General features: G+C 39.1%; 1 protein-coding gene across 1 annotated transcript in view; it reads right to left on the reverse strand.

Moving 5' to 3' along the window:
• SEL1L2 (SEL1L2 adaptor subunit of SYVN1 ubiquitin ligase) overlaps positions 1–23,374 on the reverse strand; it is a 105,535-nt gene that overhangs the window by 33,665 nt on the left and 48,496 nt on the right. The window contains exons 4-10 of the mRNA XM_061125968.1: positions 20,391–20,493; positions 15,855–16,017; positions 3,071–3,124; positions 2,586–2,645; positions 2,415–2,496; positions 1,053–1,207; positions 351–407 (exon numbers count right to left, since the gene is read on the reverse strand). Of these exons, the coding sequence (XP_060981951.1) occupies positions 351–407; positions 1,053–1,207; positions 2,415–2,496; positions 2,586–2,645; positions 3,071–3,124; positions 15,855–16,017; positions 20,391–20,493 (674 nt within the window). The remainder of the gene's footprint in view (positions 1–350; positions 408–1,052; positions 1,208–2,414; positions 2,497–2,585; positions 2,646–3,070; positions 3,125–15,854; positions 16,018–20,390; positions 20,494–23,374) is intronic.

Consider the following 23,374-nt stretch of genomic DNA (forward strand, 5'->3'; position numbering starts at 1 on the left):
GTCCTCAGGCTCCTTGGCAGGAAACTCCAGGTGGACTTGCCGCAGCTGGCCTTAGGGGAGAGAGTGTGTCCTCCCAACCCAGCCCCAGGGCAGCTGTGAGTTTGGGTGGGAAGCTGGGGGGTTCAGTGGGAGCCCAGAAACTCCCTGCCCCAGCTACTCGTTCGCAGGCCTCTACCCCTCTGTATATAGAGGCAGGTAGAACAGTGCTTTCTCCACCGAGCTCTGTTCTCCTTCCAAAGCTGGGAAGCAAGTCTGACAAGGGAAGCCACGGTGGGCTTTCCCCGGCAGCTCTTCCACCCACCCTCAGCCTCTTACCCCACCCACATGACTCAAGCTTGAGATGGACTTACATAGTAATCCTGATCCAGACCTTTCCTCCCAATTAGATGCAACTGTCCGAGAGATACCTAGAAATGAGGAGTTTTGGAAAATGATTTTCGCAGTAGTATTCATTTTAACAAAGAAAAAGGGAAAAAAAATCACCTGATGATTTTACTATAGTACATCGATCCAGTTTGCTGCAGTTAGTGTGTCTTAAAAAAGAGGCAGGAAACTGTTTTTTATTGGGTAAATGGTTGACGTTGGGTGTGCAGCTTCTTCAGGGGCAGGAAGCTGGCCTGATGATGTGCAGCAATACCCAGGCACACTGGTGACCTTAACTTTTGGCTCTCAAAGGTCACATAAATGATGTCCCATGTCTATTCTCATTTCCAAAGACAGGCTGCTTCTGGCTCCTGATAAGAGTTCATTCATTTTAAAACCAACATTTATGGTACCTTTTTTCTATAATTACAATCTAGGTTTTTTTTTTTTAATAAGTTTTTTAGGAGTAAGTGCCCAAAAAAATGCCATTACTATGGCAACTGGCTCCTTCATAAGCTATAAGAAACTACAAGTTAGGGAACAAAAAAGGAGCAGAACAAAGAGGAGGGGGTTCTCTTCCCTTTCCTATTCAGGATGGGGCATTGTTGTTAACCCTTCTAGGACTCAGAGAGAACCAAGCCCTTTGTGATTAAAATGTTCAAAAATTTAAGCTCATCTGTATACATTACTTGTATCTGAACATCTCCTCTTTCTGCCAAAAATTTATAGTACTGGTATATGTCCCAATCCAAAATCTCACTGTTAGAACTCAGATTTTCAGGTCTTTCGGTTAGTCTCACTTTTTCCACTGGAATACCTTCACTTTTTTCCAATTTATCAGCGACTGTGAACAGAAACAAGTCAGAGCAATATATAACATTCATCTTAGAGCAAGCACTATTAGGCTTATTCTCTTTAAATTATGCCGAGATCAGGTCTACTAACAGAAAAGAAATATACTTAGGAGACAGAAATTTGCTAATTTTGTTTATTTGGTTCTGAGAAAAGTATAAGACACTACCTATTCTTTGTAACCAGTATAATCACTGTATCAATATATGTCAGACCCTACTGAAGACCTTAGCCAGGCAGACTCGGGATAGATGTCGGAAGAAGGAAACCAACCTTTCAATCACTGACTTTTTCTGGGCATCCTGAAACTACAATATAAGAGTAAGAACTGCTTCTTATTTACTTCCTTTGGATAGTCTGAAAGTAAACTGTAAATATGCTTGAGTAAACCTAACAAAACAGCAGTTTGCAATATATATATATATATATCAAAAAATTTCAGTTTCATTAAGCACATAAAAAATCTTGATATATAAAGCATCTTAAATTCAAAAGCAGTTTTTTCCTCAGATCCTAATCATGACAAAGATGTAAATTTAGATGTTATTATGATTATAGAAACTAAGCAAATGAACTTTAGCTTACTCACTTCTTAGACTTTTATTTAATACTCTATTTTGCAGTCCAGTTTAGTGATGCTGCATGTGGAAATATTACATGCAACTTTGAAAATTCTAGAAATATATAATTAACCTCATGCTCTTTTTTTTTTTTTTGTAGACAAAGGATAGGGTAATAGAGTAATGGTTACTTGAATTGTTCTCAAATGCAATGATAGAGATTGCCAATGTATGTATCTTGCACATACATTGTACAATGTACGTACATCCATAGCTTCAGGAATTTTTTAACAAGGCATCCTATATTTGAAATGTTTGAATTATTGAAACTACTCAATATTTATTGATATTATATTTAAATTCTCAGTTTAAGGAAAGAAGATCACAGGATCAAGTAAAACAGAATTATTTGGAGACATGAGCTGACGAAAATAAAAGATGAGTACAATCATTTAGAACTTTTTGAAAAGTAACTTAAGAAATCAGAAACTCCACATTGTATGGAAAGAACTGTATTATAACTGATGTTAAAGCACAGTCTTTAAATAACTTTCATAAATATTTCAACTAGTATTGATTTATTTTTTTAATTTCTTGGTAAGTCTCTTTATCTTAAAATAAACTATGTGGATTACTCACTATAATCTGCCACTTTCTTGTAATGACTTAGGGCAACTTCACAATTCTGTAGAACATTGATTCCTGACAAATATCTGTACCCCTAAAACACAGGCATATAAATTCTTAATATTCTGACAATGCTATATTTATAACACACTTATTTGGGCTCAAGAATATTTAATTACAAACCAAAATCATCTGCGACATCATGCTTCCTCCAGCACTTCCAAAGGTATAATATATCAGTGCCTAAATTAGAAAAAAAATTATTTGACATCTAACTTTGAAACTCAAACCCCAAAACTGCTTTTTTATTCCTAGCTCAGCAATGAACCTCCAACTACTCCCATATAAATCCCAAATTTCATTCTCTTCCTCTTTAAAGATGGCTGCCATTCACTGAGGGCTTATGCAGTCCTGAAGTTTGTGAAAAGGTGATTGTACATGATATTTCCTTAAAACATCACGAAATCCCTATGGAGTAGATATTATCTGAAACTTTATAATATGGAACATTAGGAAGCTAATGGCATTCAGGCCCTAACCTTCTCTAACTATCGAGCTATGCTGTTACCCACCACTCCAGAGTGAGCCCTTCACTCAGAGTAGACTGTCTATTCAGTGTCCTTTAAAGAAATCTTTTGTTCCAAAAAGAAAAAATAGAATGACTTTACCTTAGCTTGGTTGTATTCCATTCCTATTCCATAAGAAGACAAAAATCCTAAGGCCTAAAGCCCAAAAGAAAAAGAAAAATTCAATAAATCCATTTATTTTAGAGTTATTACCAACATTAGTAAGTACTATTTTAAATGTCTGCTCTATAATTACTTGTGTTGTTAACTTATTTCTTATAGTATAGCAAGTTGCATTATTATACTTTTGCTAAGGCGGCGCGAATTTAGAAAAGGTAACAATAATGGAAGCTTTTTATAATACATGTGGAAATAAGCTAATACTTAGTGAACTTTAGAATAACTATAGTGATAAAATAATATAAACCAATGCTCTGCATGTATCTGCCTTTTTAGAATTGTAAAGACATTTTTCTCCAATATGTTAAAATTTGAATTTGAATATTTTTCTTCATATTTTAAAAATAAAATGTGATGGATATAAAAAGTTTGAACAGGAAAAATTATATTGAATAAAAAGTCAAAGTCTAAACACAGATCAAGATGGTGGAATATGGAGGCCTTGTTCCTCCAATGGAGCCAAAATATACAGTCCAAAAAGCCTTTATGAGAACTCAAGAAACCAGTTAAGAAATCACTGTTACCCAGTCAGGCTCACAGCAAAGAACGGTCCATTGAAATAGGTCAGAAAAGCCATTTTATTTAATCTGCAATCACTCCTCCCCAAGCCAGCACAGCTTGGTGTGAGCAGGAAGGAAAGAGAAAAACGGGATAGGAATTCTGACTTTCAAGGAGTAGCTGATCAAAGATCTGACTTTCATCTCATCTGATTTACAGCACTGGCAGAACTGGAACGCTTTAGATGCTAGGGACCTCTAAGCAATAAAGAGAGCTTAGAGACTTGTTGCAACACTAGAGAACCTACACTACCATCGATTGCAGTACTTAAGGGACATGAGCAAACCGAACATTATATTACATGTAACAACATGGTAATACATATTGTGGGAGTCACAGAGGAGTGAGAGAAAAAGGGGCAGAGAGATTATTTTAAGAAAATTTGGCTGAAAACTTCCCAAACCTGAGAAAGGAAATAGGCGTCCAAATTCAAATTCAAAGAACTCCAAGGCTATGGTTTTTCCAGTGGTCATGTATGGATATGAGAGTTGGACTATAAAGAAAGCTGAGCACCAAATAATTGATGCTTTTGAACTGTGGTGTTGGAGAAGACTCTTGAGAGTCCCTTGGACTGCAAGGAGATCCAACCAGTCCATCCTAAAGGAGATCAGTCCTGGGTGTTCATTGGAAGGACTGACAATGAAGCTGAAACTCCAATACTCTGGCCACCTGGTGTGAAGAGCTTGACTCATTGGAAAAGACCCTGATGCTGGGAAAGATTGAGGGCAGGAGGAGAAGGTGACGACAGAGGATGAGATGGTTGGATGGCATCACTGACTTGATGGACATGGGTTTGGGTGGACTCGGAGTTGGTGATGGACAGGGAGGCCTGGTGTGCTGCGGTTCATGGAGTTGCAAAGAGTCGGACACGACTGAGTGACTGAACTGAACTGAACTGAAGCAGGATGAACTCAAAGAGCCCAATGCCAAGATATATCATAATCAAACTATCAAAAGTCAAAGACGCAGAACACTAGATTCAGCAAGAGAAAAGACTTGTCACACAAAAAGACATTTCCATATGATTATGAGCAGATATATCAGCAGAAACATTACAGGGTAGAAGGGAGTGGGATGAAACATTCAAAATGCTGAAAGAAAAAAGCTATCAACCAAGAACACTATATCTGGCCAAACTAATTTTAAAAAATGAAGAAGAAGTATAGAAATTCCCAGGTAAACAAAAACTGAGGGAATTCATCAACACTAGAGCTGCCTTATAAGAATTGCTAAAGGGTGTTCAAGTTGAAAGAATGTTAGACATAACACAAAAGCATACAAAAATATAAAACTGTCTGGTAATAAATATATAGACAAACACAGAATCATATAATAATGGTGGTGGATAAGTCACTTTTAATTCTGGTAGAGAATAAAAGATAACTATAACTAAAAAACTATGCTAGTGGATACAAAATATAAAAAGATATGATTTGTGTCACTGATAACATAAAATGTGAGGAGAGCAGAGTATATGTGATTGAAGTTAAGTCAATATCAATTTAAAATAGATTGGTGCAGTGGTAAAGAATCTGCCTGTCAATCCAGGAGATGCAGGAGACATGGGTTCAATCCCTGGGTCGGGAAGATCCCCTGGAAGAGGCAATGACAACCCACTCCAGTATTTTTGCCAGGAAAATCCCATGGACAGAGGAGCCTGATGGGCTATAGTCCATGGGGTCACAGAAAGTCAGACACAACTGGACAACTGAGCATGCATGTCATGACAATAAGATGTTTTATGTAATCCCGAGAGTAACTGCACCCTCGAGAAGGGAATGGCAACTCACTCCAGTATTCTTGCCTGGAGAATCCCATGCACAGAGAAGCCCAGCAGGCTATAGTCCATGGGGTCACAGAGAGTTGGACACAACTGAGCAACTAATACACACACACAAAGAGTAACTACAAGGAAAATACCTGTAGAAAATGCACCAAAAAAACGAGGAGGGAATCAAAGCATGCCATTACAAAAAATAAATGAAAGACAGAAGAAGGCATCAAGAGAGGAAAAGAAGGACAAAGTAACTATAAGACAAACAGAAAATAATGAACAAAATGGCCGTAGTGAGTCTTTCCCTTAAAGAAGTTACTTTAAATGTATATGGATTAAACTCAATTAATAGACATAAAAGGCTGAATGGATAAGAAAACAAGACCCAACTTAATGCTGTCTACAGAAGACTTATTTTAGATACAAAAACACACATAGTCTGAAAGTGAAAGAATGGAAAAAGATACTCTATGTAAATTGTAACCAAAAGAGAGGGATGATCACACTTAGACAAAATAGACTTCAAGTCAAAACTGTCACAAGAGATAAAGGATATTGTGTAATGATAAAAGGATCAATTCACCAGGAAGATATCACCATTTTAAATATATATGCATCTGAGAGCAGAGCACCCAAATACGTGAAGCAAACACTGACAGAGTTGAAAGAAGAAATAGACACTAATACAATAACAGTAGGAGATGTTAATTCCCCACTTTCAAAACTGGATAGAACAACCAGACAGAGATTAATAAAATTTTCTTTGTCCACAGATGACATAATCTTGTATGTAGAAAACCCTAATGATTTACAAAAAACTGCTAAAACTAATAAATTTAGAAAAAGCATAGGATGCAAAATCAACACACAAAAATAAATAGATTTTCTATACATTCACAATGAACATTCAGAAAAGGAAATTAACAGTCTCATTTTCAATAGCATCAAAAACAATAAATACTTTAGAATAAACTAACCAAGGAGGTGAAAGGCTTGTACACTGAGAACTATAAAACATTGCTGAAAAAAATCTGAAAATACATAAATAAATGGAAAATATCCTATGTTTATGTATTAGAAGAAATAACATTGCTACTTTATATCCGGAGGGATTAGATTTAGTGCAACCCCTGTTGAAATCTCAATGCCATTTTGCAGAAATAGAAACAACCATCCTAAAATTTATACAGAATCTCATATGTAAACTCACAAAATAGCTCATCTATCTTGAGGAAAAAAACTAAGCTAGAGGCCTCACACTTCCTGATTTCAAAATATATTACAAATTAGAGTGATTCAAAATCTGATGGTACTGGCATAAAGACAGACATATAGGCCAATGGAACAGTGTAAAGAGATCAGAAATAAATCCTCATATATATGGCCAAACGAGTTTCAACAAGGATGCCAAGGTATCGGATGCTTCTGAGAAAACTGCAATCTGTTCTTTCAATTCTGAACATTAATGTTTCTGTTCCAGTTACTGTGGCTGGTGTAACAAATCACTCAGAAACTTGGTGGCATAATGACCATTTATTATGCCAAGGATTCAGTGGGTCAGGAATTCGGCCAAGGTAAAGTGGGGATGGCTTTTCTCCGATTCATGATATGGGGCCCTTAGTTGGAAGACTCAAAGGCTGGAGTTGCCATAGTCTGAATTCTGGTTCATTTACACGTTTGGCAGTTGATTCTAGCTGTTGGTTGAGATCTTATCAGAGGCTAACAGCCAGAACAACAACATGGGACGTCTTCTATCACATGAGCTTCTCCAAGTATGGTGACTGTTCCAGGACTGAGCACTCTGAGAGCGAGAGCCGGGCAGAGGTGTATCCTTTTTAAGACTCCGCCTTCAAGGTGATGCAGCGTTACTTCCAGCAGACTCTCTTGTTTGAAGTAGTTACAAGCCCACCTGAAAGCAGTCTTAACCACTGGACTGCCAGGGAATTCTCAACCCTAGTATTTTCTGACAAGTTCTTTGCTATCAGATAGGATAAGATATTTCAATATCATCTTGTACATTTTTTGCCCCACACCTGGAATTTGAATTTTCCAAAGGAGTTGGCTTCTTTTCAGTGGGAGAGGATGTCTATTGTTTAAGAATAATTCCTTTGTGGGGGAAGAATGAATATCTAAATTTAACTTTTTATTTCTTGGTAATCAAATTAAGAGATGTATATGTATTAAAAATTAAAATTCTAATACTTCTGAGGGCTTAAAATTTAAACAGCAATGCCCTGCTCCTTTCTCGGAAACTCCCGATTTTCTTCATAGAAAACTACTTTTAATTATTTTGGCTGTTTTCTTCTGATAATTACCACCATTATGACTCCTGATAAATTGCTACTATTTGCTGCTAATTTATATTTTTCACACATTTAGCTATAGATTTGCTACATGATAGATAAAAATTTAGGTCATCTACATGACTTTCTTCTTTTTTCTTCTTGTTCCTCTTCTCAACAGAGTCATAATATTATTTTTTGTCAGAACATAATTGTAATAGTCTGTTTTGATGTTCCTAATATTTTCAAGCTTCTGCTCATTTGTAAGTTTATCATTCCTATCACCATTTTAGAGGTTCATTCCACACTCTTATGCATATCATTGGTAATACACTGTTCTTTCCATCAGTTCAGTTCAGTCACTCAGTCGTGTCTGACTCCTTGCGACCCCATGGACTGCAGCACATCAGGCCTCCCTGTCCATCACCAACTCCCAGAGCTTGCTCAAACTCATGTCCATTGAGTCGGTGATGCCATCCAACCGTCTCATCCTTTGTCATCCCCTTCTCCTCCTGCCTTCAATCTTTCCCAGCATCAGGGTCTTCTCCAATGAGTCAGTTCTTCGAATCAGGTGGCCCAAGTATTGGAGTTTCAGCTTCAGCATCAGTCCTTCCAATGAATATTCAGGACTGATCTCCTTTAGGATGGACTGGTTGGCTCTCCTTGCAGTCCAAGGGACTCTCAAGAGTCGTCTCCAACACCACAGTTCAGAAGCATCAATTCGTCAGCACTCAGCTTTCTTTATAGTCTAACTCTCACACCCATACACGACTACTGGAAAAACCATAGCTTTGACTAGACAGACCTTTGTTGGCAAAGTAATGTCTCTGCTTTCTAACATGCTGTCTAGGTTGGTCATAACTTTCCTTCCGAGGAGCAAGCATCTTTTAATTTCATGGCTGCATTCACCATCTGCAGTGATGTTGGAGTCCAAAAAATAAAGTCTGCCACTGTTTCCACTGTTTCCCCATCTATTTCCCATGAAGTGATGGGACCAGATGCCATGATCTTAGTTTTCTGAATGTTGAGTTTTAAGCCAACTTTTTCACTCTCCTCTTTCACTTTCATCAAGAGCCTCTTTAGTTCTTTGCTTTCTGCCAAAAGGGTGGTGTCATCTCCATATCTCAGGTTATTGATATTTCTCCCGGCAATCTTGATTCCAGCTTGTGCTTCATCCAGCCCTGCATTTTGCATGACACAGTCTGCATATAAGTTAAATAAGCAGGGTGACAATATACAGCCTTGACGTACTCCTTTCCCGATTTGGAACCAGTCTGTTGTTCCATGTCCAGTTCTAACTGTTGCTTCTTGACCTGCATACAGGTTTCTCAGGAGACAGGTCAGGTGGTCTGGTATCCCCATAAGAGTTTCCCACAGTTTGTTGTGATCTACACAGTCAAATGCTTTGACATAGTCAATGAAACAGAAATAGATGCTTTTTCTGGAACTCTCTCATTTTTCGATGATTCAACAGATATTGGCAATTTGATCTCTGGTTCCTCTGACTTTTTTAAATCCAGGTTGAACATCTGGAAGTTCATGGCTCACATACTGTTGAAGCCTGGCTTGGAGAATTTTGAGCATTACTTTACTAGCGTATGAGATGAGTGCAATTGTGTGGTAGTTTGAGCATTCTTTGGCATTGCCTTTCTCTGGGATTGGAATGAAAACTGACCTTTTCCAGTCCTGTGGCCACTGCCGAATTTTCCAGATTTGCTGGCATATTGAGTGTAGCACTTTCACATCATCCTCTTTTAGGATTTCTTTTCATGCTTTATATTAAGAACAATTTGGTAATACACACAGGAGGGCATGGCAACCCACTCCAGTGTTCTCGCCTGGAGAATCCCATGGACAGAAGAGCCTGGTAGGCTACAGTTCATAGCGTCTGAAAGAGTAGGACACTACTGAAGCAACTTAGCACGCATGCACTCACTCAGCTTACTAGCTGATGGAATATTTGAAGAGCACAAGTTTATAGGCAGTGTCCTGTGGTGGATTGCCAGAAAAGCTTTCACCTTGGCATAAATCCATTAGTCTATACTCTTTATTCACTATTATCAAAGCCCACATTTCTACTTTTTCATCTAGTTTATGGTAATATAATCCAAGACTTTGTTAGATGTCTCCCTAAAATCAAGATACAAGGTCTGATAATTTCATCAAAACAGAAAATGATTAATTTCTTAAACATTTTATTATAATTTCAAGGACAAAGAACTATGTTACTTTTTAAACTAAGAAACTGACTGCAGAGAGTTCAATTCCTAAAAGCATAATAGCTCTAACATGTGGTTTAAAATTTATAATCTACTTAATTCATAAACTAAAAAAAAATTATGATGCCATCAGTTTCTCTTTAGTCTCAAAGGTTCCATTTTTAGGAAAGTTGATCATAAAGGCTGTTATTACAAATGAAAGGCGTCTGGAATCCTGGTACTCCTCTAACCTCTATAGTTATATTTAAAATGTTTAAATTGGCTCTTTGCAAAAATACCTTTAGCCAATGTTATCGGCTAAATAATTTAGTTTTTCTTGCAGCTCTTAGCAATTTTTGATTCTGCTCAATTTAGAATCTTGTTTATGTAGAAACTGATAGAACACAAATATACTGACCTTCATATAAGAAAGTGAAGATACTGTTCTACTTAGTTGATCGTGTATTTTAAGATACTTTCACCAACACTGAATCATTTTGTGCAGAGCCTACCACACTTTTTGGCCTGATCCTCTTGGAGAAAATTGTGAGGTCGGGAGGTTGTGGATTGTGTGGGAGTTAATTTCCATCCTATGCTTGCAGGGGAGTGCTTTCTCTATATAATGCTCAGACTACAAAGTAAGGAACTAAAACCATGACTTTTGCAGCCTCAAATAATCAACTCAAAGAGCACGTTTCTCTCTTTAGCAGAAAAATAACAATGAGTGATTTTGAATTATTTCTATGGAGGGCTCCACTTTTTTTCACTCTTTAAAACATGGCAGGCACTCGTGGAAGACAAAAGATGTCACAGACTATCATGTAGTAAATATGCCAATTATAGTCAGGGTTGTCCTATTTCTTTACAGTTGGGCATGGTCACCTAACAACTTTACAGTAATAAGTTTTTTGTCTTCGGTCTTTTCTGAGATAAGGCTGAGGTGAAATGAGATGGATTATAGAATGATTAAATCTTAACCCAGAAAAAAAAAATTGCTGTAAGTTGAAGAGAAGCTATGCTATAGCGATGACATCATTGGTAGCTTTAAAAGGTCAAACTCTGCAAATTAGATGTGTTTATAAGACTCCGAACTCAACTACTGTGCTGTGTTATAGTATCTGGTATTTAAATTAAAAAAGTTAAGTGTAGAGGATATTTTAATCAATTTCAAAGTAAATTACTCAGGTTCCATAATAACAGTTTAAAAATTAAATATTCCTCCTTTTACTTTTTCTATAAGAAATCAAAAGAGAAAAAAGATCAAGCATTTAATTATTGTAATTATTTTATGAGTCTTAAAAGCATCTGTGGTCATTCTTTTTAGCTTAAATTGCAAGCCAAACAAAAATGTGATCAACCCTGATGAAAAACTCAGTTCCTTTTTGTACTCTTAATACAAAAAGATGATTTACATAAAAAAGAAATGCTCTACACAAGTGATCCTAGAATTATCAAAATGATTATTTGGTACTAAAGTGATTTTTTTTTCCAATTGTAGCACAGTGCTAATAATCATTACCATGATTCAATTAATTTCAAGGTGATACAATGTGAATGATCCATTTCTTGATTCTTAAAGCAAATGAGGTTTAGGCCCTACCTTCTTGTTTGGCAAATTAACAAACAAAGTTTCGTATTGAAATAGCTCATCAATATTAAAAAAAGAGTGAGCCTTCCTAATTCAGAATTTCTGCTTCCTAAATGAGAATCAGAGAAACAAAAAATACAAAACTTATCTATCTCTAGCTGGTATAGTGTAATATCTTATAAGATATCTTTTATTTTTATTTTTGCTTGCACTTTCTTCAGTTTTCATCATTTTCATGAAGACTAATATATGAATAGTTTTATTCAGAAGCTACAGTTTTCTTGAAAATCAATTCAACGAACTCTGTTCACAATCTTAGTTGCTTTTATTGCCCTTATTGGGATTTCTTTCAGTTTATTTGGACTTTTTGTCAGATGAACCATTCAAGGTGCCTGAAAAGAAATGATTATGCCTCTCTCCCTCCAATCAGCTTCCCTTTTATGCATAGCCGGAACCTGCATTTCTCCCCCTACCCCCTCAATGCCACTTTATAATCTGAATTCATATCTTTCTTGTTTTCTTTGTTAAATTAGGGCTCCACGAGCCCTCTGGCGTTCTGGCTTCTACCATCTATTACACTTCAGTATTTCCACTGCCCTCGACCTCTTCCCCAGAGATGGCTGTCTTCGTTTTCTCTATCTATCCCTCTCACTCGCTTTCATTGTCATTCTCAGTATACCATTCAGCTTCTTTAGCCACATTTCTGTTGCTACGTTGTCCTCACAGTTCCCAGCAACATTTCCTATATCAACCTGGCACAAACAGCTTGAGCGGAAAGGTGGTCAACCGGCTGGTCCTGTTAGAGAACTGTGATCAATATGGCATGTGGCCAGCCTGGTCCCAGAAACCAGCCATCGAACAAAGCAATGTTTGTACCACAGAATATTTTTAACTGTTCTTTGTACAAGGAGATAAATCAACTGCACAAGGATTTGCTGTTGGAAATAGATTTTTCTGTAGCGATGACTGGGATAACAGTTAAAATTTCAGAATAGAATCCAGCATCCATTAGAATAGAATCCAGCTGTAGCACTGGACCAGGGTCTTCTAGGCTCCCTGCCCATCCGGATAACACTTTGGTTCAATATCATGGGGAGCTCAAGTGAGGAAGGGGAGTCTGAGAGAAGAATAAGGGTGTTCAGGTTGTCAGGGAGAGCATAAGAGCTTGGGGCAGAGACTTTTTCCAATCAGTATCGCAGCACTTCAACAAACAGTGTGGCTGAATTTTGTACATCAGGTTAATGCTGGCCTTTCAGGTGAAGCATTTGTCCTCATCCACATTTTGTTTTCTTGCCCTCCTTGTCTGTGGTCCATGCCACAGAACCATACTACCTAGAGCATGTGGAGTAAAACTCTGATGTCAGCTCTCAGTCCATATGTTTAATGTACCTGATATGTTAATTTGGGATTTCTTTTCTGGAGTAGTGTTTTGACCTTGCATCAAATATGTCATTCAAGTACAGACAAATCCTTCATGTTGCCTATATCCAGTATTCTAGACTGAGTGTAAATGTTCCATTCATCCTTGAAGCCTTTTCTACCTGCCCCAGGCAAAGCCAGTCAGACACTTTTCTGTGCCTAAAACACTTTATACCTTAACTCTAGCCCACCTAAACTGTGCTGCAATTATTTGTTTATATTTAAGATTGGCCCATAAGGACTTTGATCTATTAATTTTTTCTTCCAGTCAACAAGATTGTGTGTGGCGCATAGTAAGTGTCCAAGAAACAACTGTTGACTTAATTAATACACCCACTGACAAAGCACACGTCCACCAGTTCATTACCTAGGGATTAGGTAATATTATTTGTAGTGGTGGACATGATGATAACATTTGGTGTTTTTTTGGAACTTTATATTTTTGATTAATCAAATATGGGATCTATTCACAGGGAAAGAGATCTATTTGGGTTGGCCAAAAAGTCTGTTCGTAAGAGCTTACGGAAAAACCGAAATGAACTTTTTGGCCAACTCAATATGATATATTATTAAGTGAATCAAGAGCTGATTAGGGAACAGTAATTAAAGTATGTCTCATTTTTGTAAAGAAACATTCTACAAAGTTATAGAAAAAAAATCCTAGGAGGATAATAGTGAGAGTAATAATAATATTTATGTATTTTTTTCTGGTGAATGATAATAAAGTTCTAGGTATGGAATTAAGTGCCTTCATACATTATTTTAATCCTCACAACTTTGTTAATTCACTCATCATGAATTAATTCACTATTCAGCTATATTTTTTTTGCCCCAGGCACTGCACTGTATTTTCAGAGATAGAGTTGCTGCTGCTGCTAAGTCACTTCAGTCGTGTCCGACTCTGTGCGACCCCATAGATGGCAGTCCACCAGGCTCCCCCATCCCTGGGATTCTCCAGGCAAGAACACTGGAGTAGACTGCCATTTCCTTCTCCAACGCATGAAAGTAAAGTGAAAGTGAAGTCGCTCAGTCGTGTCCGACTCTTAGGGACCCCATGGACCACACAGCCTACCAGGCTCCTCCAACCATGGGATTTTCCAGGCAAGAGCACTGGAGTGGGGTGCCAATGCCTTCTCCGAAAGATACAGTAGTGAACCAAATAAACACAGTACCCAGAGTTTTATCATTATCCTAGCTCATCTAATTTCCTAGATGGAAATTAGGGAGGTTGCCCCACCCATCAGAGTTCCTCTGGTCCAACTCCTGGTTCAAATGAACGTACAGACTCACAAGAGGCTACACTTGTCAGTCTGCTCAGGCGGACGTAGCATAGGAAGCAGAGTCTGCCAGAGGGCGGCATCAGCCTCCTTTGTGTAGGAGTCCTTGAAGCTGGTCACATAGTCCTCCAGCAGCCCTCATCTTTAGTCCCTCAGATGACAGACCAGGCTCAAGGAGATGAGATCTGCACTGGGTGGTGTGGCAGCCCCCCTGACGTGAAAGCCTCATTCCTTGTATAACAAGTCCATAGGCATAGTCAGTCCACATTGCCCAGGGTCCCTGCGAGAATTACCACATCATCTGGTATGTATAGTTCATGAGCGTTTCTCCCAAGGTAGTTTACCAAGCAGAGGTCATTTCAACGACAAGTAATACTACCTGGAAACATAGTGAACATTTTATTCCTATCATATCACCAGGGAAACAGAAGTAGAGGGTGAACCAAAGGTCAAATCCTCACACAGAGGGGGTAAGGATTTTGTTAAGTAGAAAGTGGTAGAGTGGATTTGAAGTTAAATCTGTCTGATTCCAAAGCTTAGCTTCTACATGTACTGGATGGAAAAAAAATGATCTCTGGGAAGAAAGCTTTTAGGTAATTTTTACTCTCTTTCTCAAACTTTCTGAATTCACAGGGGTTTTTTTTGTTTGTTTGTTTTTAATTGTAAGCAGCATAAATTTCTTCTCTAATCAGAAAGAAATGTTTTCATTAAGAAGACCAAGAACATGAAAACATACTTTTGCTACTGCACCAAGTACAGGTAGCCAGAAACAAAACAATGTATGCACTTGCTCTGTGATGATGATGCTGTAAAAAGAGGAAGAAGCCAAACAGAAAAACAGTAGTGGAGTCAGGATGGTTGGCTTATGAGAGGCTTTTTTTGGGTTTTGTTTTCATTGTTTTCCAGATTTTCTATGAAATGCTTATGTTATTCTGGGAATAAAATGAAATGTTGGTTGGTTGGTTAGTCACTAAGTCATGTCCTACTTTTGTGACCCCATGGACTGTAGCCCACCAAGCTCCTCTGTCCCTGGGATTTCCCAGGCCAAGCATATTGGGGTGGGTTGCCACTTCCTTCTCCAGAGGCTCTTCCTGACCCAGGGGTCAAACCTGTGTCTCCTGCAGGCAGTTTCCTTACTGCTGAGCTACCAAGAAAGCCCCATAAAATGAAACACACATTAAAATAGAAAAGCAAATCTATATAGCTTGTAAAATACTTAAACCAAGTAAAAACCAGGCAAACATCATCCTAAAGAAATAGATTTAGTTCCATATTTCTTTGCATAGGTAAATGCAGAGTATTTTTTTTAAATAAAATTTAACTATGTTAGGAGTTTGGAGTTCTCACGTTATTTTAAAACACACACGTGGACGTGGAAGATGGGAAGGGGGATTAGAGAGCCGCTCTGTTCCGTTCCTGAAAGTCACTCAGGAGCTAGAAGGACTTGCCCCAGGTCCCTGCCCTGGGTCCTGATGGAACATTTAGGGCATTGCAGTAACTTTCCTAGGCCTGGGCTTGTGCAACAGAGGCTCAACTTCTCTCACATGTGATTTGTCTATAGTTATTTCAGGAGGTAGCTATTTAAGATATAATTTTCTCTCAAAACTCACGTTTTGGGCTTTATATGATCCTTCCTTAGCCAAGGACTCATATAATTGGATAGCTGCTGTAATGTTTTGCATGCCAAAATTTCCAAATAGCAAAGCATCAGCCATTTTCTCCATAGCTTTCAAGTTTCCCATATCAGCTGCTTTGGCAAAGAATATGTAGGCTCTGTTTCAAGAATATGAAGTTAGAAGTGTGAGTATCAAAAATGAAAATTTCTGCTCCTCCTTCATTCTGCTTCTAACAAGAAGGACCCGGTTGACATTGCTACTAACACTACAGTTTAACTATAGTCCATTACATCTCTAGACCAGAAGATTTTTTTCAGCTCTAAGTCAGTCTAAGACTATAATTTCAAATATATCTGACAAATGATGAAGCTGCTGAAAAGGAAAAATATTTAAGCTATATCATCCATGCTTCAAGCTTGTATACCAAGTGGAGTGAAAAACTGGGGCATCTGTCCGAAAATAGTAAACCTTCCCACAGTAAATCCCATTACTTATGAGTATTTGATTTATAAAATGAACTCTGAACAATATAACTAAAATCAGTTTTAAGAAATCAAAATTGCAATCTCACACCTAAGAAGTTACTATCATAAGAACAACTGTCCCTTTGCATTCCAAAATAATTTTCTGAAGCAGAGTATATTCTTTAGCACAACAAAACCAGACTCTGTGGAAAAACAATAACCAAACAAAACCATAATGATTTTTAGGACTCTAGAGTCTGACCGACTGGGTTAAAATCTACCATTAATTAGTTTGAGAGCTTCAGGCAAGTTCCTTAACTTCTCTGTGCCTCTGTCATCTATAAAATTGGATAATAATAGCATCTACTTCATGGGGCTGCTGGGAAGATTCAATGAGATAATCCATGTGAAGTTCTTGGCATGCTGCCTGATATAGAGTAAGCCCTCAATAAATTCAGCTATAATTATTATTAAGACTATTGCATAAAGTTTTATGGCATGGTAATTGTTCTCCTATAATTTGTGGGTAAATCACATAAAGTTAGTGATTACAAATATAGACACCAGAGGATTGCCTTGCAGTACATTTTATGAGTCCTGGTCAGAAGTCACCCAGACCTGATCTGTGTAACAAGTAGTGATGGAGAGCCTTGCAAGGTCAAAACTTGTGTTGGAGACAGAGAGTGCTTTGAGGATTTATTTTTATTCTTATCACTTCCCCTTTGGTAGCAGTAAGATCACAAAGCATTAACCTCTGCCTGTGACCTTGACTCAAATACAGGAATAAACACACAAATCTACCATAGCTACCAATTCAGAAGGATTAGGAGACTCAGCTTTATATACCCTTACCCATGCTGTTGCTAAAATAAGTTGCTCATGGTCAAAGGCTGGAGCCGAATAGAATAGGCCAGAAGGGCCAAGGGTGAGAGCTATCCAGGTAAGCATTAGGGTCTTGCATGGTAAACAGAGAGTAGGTCCCAGTGGAACCAAAAGAAGCCAGGAGATCTAGCAAAAAATTAACCGTGGTCAAATCAAGTGGAAGTTCTGGGGGCCAGAAAGCAAATGGTAAGAGAGAAGGTTTCAAAGGTCAGTGACTGCATGAGTTTGGCATCACGGGACAGGCATGGTACCAAGTACAGATTCCCAGGAGCTCTTCTGTCACATGGCTTGTTGCCGCAACAACATAGTCTGCTGGACTAGAAGGGTACCAACATGGTCCAGAGCAGAGAAACCTGAGATGGGCTGCAGGGGCCAGGAGTCCATGTATTTGCTGGTCCCAAAAGGCAGCAAAAATTTGCAAAACCAATCCCTCTAGGTGACTTTGAGTCTGAGGGAGGAGGGGGTACATCTGTCCCATATCAGGGCAGTCCAAGCTGATATATGGAATACCAGAAGCTGGACCCAGGATAGGAGAAAAGTCATGGCAAATTAGGTGGGATTAAGATCAGGACTGCAATCCCCAAGAGGGAAAAAGTAGGAGAAACTGGGCAAAAGAAAGTTCAGTTAGGTGCCTGGATTGTCTCTAGAGGATTTGGTGTTGGATGTTTGGGTGGGTACTGGGGAAAGGGGAGGCTACATGCATCTCTAGGACATGTCAGAAGCTTATCTCCAAACCTTCCTCACTGATGAGTAAGTCTTAATGACAGTTAACCTTGGATATCATAGAGGCTTCTCGGTTCTTTCAGACAAGTTTGTGTTTCCCTGACATATGCTTGTTTAACCTCTGTACTTCTAGAAGCACTAGCTTGTTCAACAATTTTCCTCGCATACATATGAAGAGACTGAACAAATGAAATAGACCAAGATGTGAGTGTGGATGAGGCAAAAGGACTAGCAGTACCTGTGACTTATGCTACCCTCAGTGAGAAGTGGTGAGGCGAGGAGCGGGCAGGGCAGAGGATGAAGAGTCGCAAAATGACTCCCCTCTGGTCTGGGGGCATAGCCTTTTCTCTTCCCTGACCAGAATCAGAGATGGTGAAGTTGGCTGTATTTGGCTCACGTGGAACGCAGACAATCCTGAACACTGAAGGAGTTTCACACATCTGGGGAAACTGCTGGGGTCTCTGGTTATGAAGAGATTTGGTTTCAGTTCTCCACCACTGCCAGCCTAGAAGGGTCAGCAGACTCAGGTTTATGTACCCTCCTACGTGTCTGTGCTGCTGCAAACATAAGCTGTTCTGGGATTCTTGGGCAAGGACTGGAGCAGGATGTGGGGAAAGAGTAACCTGAGATTGAGTGACACCTGGTAGGCAGGAAGGTTCCTGCACTGCTGGACGGCCCTGCAATGAAGGGCTGGGTTTTCTCCCCATCCTTTAAGTCAAAAAAGGAAGGCACCTATCAAGGTTAGGCAGAACCTTCTAAGAGTGATTTTGTCCCATCAGGCTGAATCTAGGAGCTCCTTGGACTTAATGGGGCCCCTCAGCTTGGGTTCACCTGCTAGTTTGAATCTCAGGGACAAGCCCTTCCCAGAACGCCACTGTTCTCTCATCCTGCTAGGCTGGGCTCAGGATTCCCTGTCCTTCTTACTCATCTTCTCAGTGACACCCAAATGAGCTGACTTCCCTCTAAGGCTGGATTGTATTTTGGGGGCTTGGTTTAACTCCATCCTCATCATGACAGTCCCCAGGGACACTTAGCATGAGGCTTCAGTTTTTGCTGAGGATGGTTTATTTTGCTCTTATTAAGTGCTTCTAATTTAACTTTCCCTAGAGAGAGGACCAAATCCCTTACTTCCTTTTTCTTGTCACTTTGGAAAAATCAAAATCTTTTTGACCTTCTATTTCCTCCTCCATGATTTGGGGATAATAATTGATGTTTTACAATATCATTGTGAACAATGAAGAATAATATCCCACAACAAGTCACATGAAGAAGGAGCTTGAAAAATGGAAGTTGTGATGTTGTGATAACCAGGTTCATACTTAATCCCCTCACCCTATCCTCTACACTCTTAAGCTTGTCTCAAAGGCTTTGAGCTTTAGGAAAAAAATTATGGACTCTGCAGCTGCCCTGCCTCGGGTTGGCTACCACAACTCTGGGAAGTATCCCATAGGGCTGGTATGCCTAATCTGTGTGAAAACAAAAGAAACATCCTGTTGGAGGTTCAGAGTTTATTCCTTCTATTAAGGTTCAAGACACACTTGACTTCTTCTCTTCCATACCTTCCACTTACCAGGACTAGAAATAAAAATAACAAATACTTATCTCCTTATTTTTAGAAATAAAAATAACAAACACTTATCTCCTTATTACTGCGTGTCGGACATGGTTCTAAGAGCTAGACTGCGTTAAGTGGTTAAGTAACTTTCTCTGTCCCACAGCCAGTAGATGGTAGAGCCAGAGTTCAATTCCAAGGTTGTCACTAGAGACTTGATAGGACTTCAGGTTGTCCCCCTATCCTGGGGACAGGGGGGAAAAGATACTTCTGCCTCCCATTTAGACAGAGCAGACATGTGAAACAAGGAACAGGGGATGTGGTATGAGACCACGTGGCCACAGCCTGGTCGCCTCCCAGCTGTGCATTTGTCATCACCTCCCACTACCATCCTGGAATCTCTGTTCCCAGCATTTTAAAGGGGGTAAAAATGAAACTCTTCTTAACTCGTAATTCTGTTCTGGGGATAAAATGGCATGACATACACGAAAGTGTCCTGAAAACCATTAAGTGAGGCTCAAAAGCTGTTAGGCAGCACAAGACGTTCTAAAACAACAACGACTCTAGGTCAAATAATACATATTTTTTTCAAATAGTACATATTTTGTTTCACTTGAGTCGATGAAAGCCAAAACAATATTTTTGCTTGAATGCTCAGATCAGTGCCTTTATTCTGCGTTTCACTTAATGTGTAGGGCCTATGGTTTCACACGTAAGGTCTATCCACATGTTTAGGCTGATAATTTGTAGGAGTCTTTAAACACCATTTGATCCTTTTAAAAACAAAAGTTTATAGGCAAATAAGCTTATTTGTTATACCATTAAGCTTCTAATGACAAATCAGATTTTGGCTTGCTCTCTTTTCTCAACCTGGAAACTGAACTTGGCTGGAGTGCTGGGTGGACTTACTCTGCTTTTTGTTTCTGGTTTTTAGACTGCTGGAGGATCTTGATGCCCGTCTTAAAAAGCTGGTCTCCTTCCTCCGTGGAATTGTTCTTTGCTTGCTGTTTTACTGTAAATGGACAAACAAGGAAAAATGACATTATTTTGTGTTTTACATTTTAAAAATGATGTGCTGGCATATTATTTTGGGGTTTGCTCTCCGTATTTTTTAGCCTCTGCATTTCAAGATCACCCTACCTTTGGCTAGATGGTAGAAGGTGTCTACGAAAGTATTCTCTTACTCTCTTTTGTGAAAGGGTCTTGGAGGATGGAGGAGAGAGATGGATGTTTCTGATGATAGGAGGGAGAGAGATGTTCCCATTCTGAAAAAGGGGCGCAAAGTCCTGCAAGCAGAAGACAGGAAGCAAGGTCTCCAAGGGAAGGGGTGGCTTGGTGTATCCTGCTATCTGGATCTTAGATACCGGGCTTTTTAGTGCTCTGATCTCTTATCTAAAGCAGAAGATACCATGGCCAGTGTGTACTCAGGATTGGGGGAGAGGTGCTCCCTCGTCCTCCCCAGAGTCTTTCTAAGACCTTTCGAGCCTGACTGAGAACTGCTAGGGGTGAGCGTCAGGAATAAGTGGGCAGGGTAGGTATGCCAGAACACACCTAGGACCTTGAAGAAGGCACAAAGGAGGGGATCAATAATAATTTGCCTTGTGGGATGATACCTCAGAGTAAAATCTTATATTATTTAAGGAAAATAAGAAACATAATTTTACCTGCTATAAGAATAACACTTCTAAAACAGTGATATAACACTTCACAATTTTCAAAGCATGTCACCAGTTTACAGATGGGGAAAGCTGTTTAGAAGGAAAGTCTGCCCCCACCCCAACACACACACACATACACACACACACACACACACACATCATTCCATAGCATCACAGTGCCTCTTGAAGTCCATTATGACACTCACTGAAACCTCTGATTAGGTGAACCACATGTGAAGCCATTTTAAAGGAGAGGCATTCTGGGATTTGATGCCTCATTAACAAGAACACAAAAGACTTTTTAAGTGGTTCTTGCTTTTCTTCTTCCTAACAAGCTATCAGAACTGCCCACTTTCTTTTGTAAACTAAAAAAAAATTACAATTTACAATCCAGTTTACAGTTATTTTGAATGCTTAAAGTTATCCAATCAGTTTAGTAACACCAACATTTAGTGTCTAATTTCTGCTTTGAGTTATAGGTTATCTATACTAACGACTAAAAATAATGGGAAAAACATATTAATCTGTGTTTGGAACGGCAATCGGTCCTATTAAGATGCTTTCAAAGAGGGAGAATACATTTTGAAAGGTTGTCTCTACATCCATATATATGAGAGAAATGATTTACCACTATAGATTTCAAGCCACGGTTTTTGCATTTACATGTGACATGATTTTGGGCTTTCCAAAAACTTATTAAAATACAAGTTTCATGTACTATAAGAGGGCTTAATTACCAGTAAAGTTATCTTGACAACACTTTTTCTTTGTGTGGGTTAATGATTTCCAAATTTGGGTAAAGTACAGTCAGGAAATGATTTGAGGAGACAATCCTGAAGTTGTTGTAAAGGACTTTCATGACTCTCGGGTCCTCTGGATGCCTGTTGCTCTGTCCTGATAGGAGCTCTTCAGTGACTGAGGAGTGCTGGGGATGAGCCTCAGGGACAAAGGATGAGCGGGTGTCCCAGAGCAGTATTTAAGGCAGCAGCAATTGTGGAACTTGCTCCAACTAGACGAATTTGTACTTCAGTCTTTGTCAGAGGTATAATCTGTAGACAGTTCTAGACATTTTATTACTTTGTCTGTCTTATTATCAATATTCTCTATCTAATTTGGGGACTGTCATGGGCTGAATTATAACCGCCAAAATTTGGATGCTGAAGTCTCATCCCCCAGTACCTCGGAATGTAACCTTATTTGGAGGTAAGGTCTTTAAGGAAGTGACTGAAGGAGGCTCTTTGAGTGGAGCCCTAATCCAGTATGACTGGGTGTCTGTTTAAGCAGAAGAAACATCAGCAGCCCGCTGGCATAGAAAAGAGAAGATGTAAGGACACAGTGAAAAGGTGACCCGCTATAAGCCAAGGAAAGAAGCCTTAGAATGAACCTGTTAACACCTTGATTGCGGACTTCCAGCCTCCAGGACTGTGAGAAAATCCATTTCTGCTCCTTAAGCCACTTTGCCTGTGGTATTTTGTTATGGTATCTCTGGCAAACTAATACTGATGCTAACTCGGTATCACATGGAAAACAAGCTGTCTCTTCTCCGCATAAGAAGGGAGGCACCCAAACTCAGCTTCTGATCAGATCAGTGGCTACCCTCTAAAAGCAAGAAGGACTGAGATTTCCCACGGGCATCCAAGCTTTCCAGATGCTGGACCTCTGAATTTCCTAGGCAACCAAATGCCCAAGTAGCCCACCTCTGACAAGGCTGTGTTCTCATTGCTGTACTCAAAGTACCATGTAGTTGGTGGACCTTCCAAGTAACCATCAATCTCTAGATCCAGAAAACCTTTCTAAGATGATGGGCGAAACAGGAATCTATGCCTCTTCCTGCTGACACTTCAACTGTAAAATTCTCTAATCAAGTCTCTTTCTTAACTCCTGTCACTTGTCACTGTGGAATTCATGCAGAATCCTCTCATTCATAAGGACTAGAAGCAAATCTTTAGAAGAAAAATGGCCCACTTGCTTGTTTCAGATAGAAGAAGAAAGAGTGAAGTTGGAGACAACTCCTTCTCTGCCATTCATACATTCCCTTGTTCATTTCATTGGTATGAATTGATACTTACCATGTGTTAGACACAATGCTAAACATTGTATCTTAGCCTGGCAGAGACAAACATGTTTACCAAAAATTACAAGGCCATCTGGTAGGCTCTACATAAGAAGGCACTGTGGGAATACAGGAGCCTTCTTTGTTTGTAAGCCACAGAAACCCAATCTGATTGACTTAAG

Source organism: Dama dama, chromosome 23, assembly GCF_033118175.1.
Source record: "Dama dama isolate Ldn47 chromosome 23, ASM3311817v1, whole genome shotgun sequence".
NCBI lineage: Eukaryota > Metazoa > Chordata > Mammalia > Artiodactyla > Cervidae > Dama > Dama dama.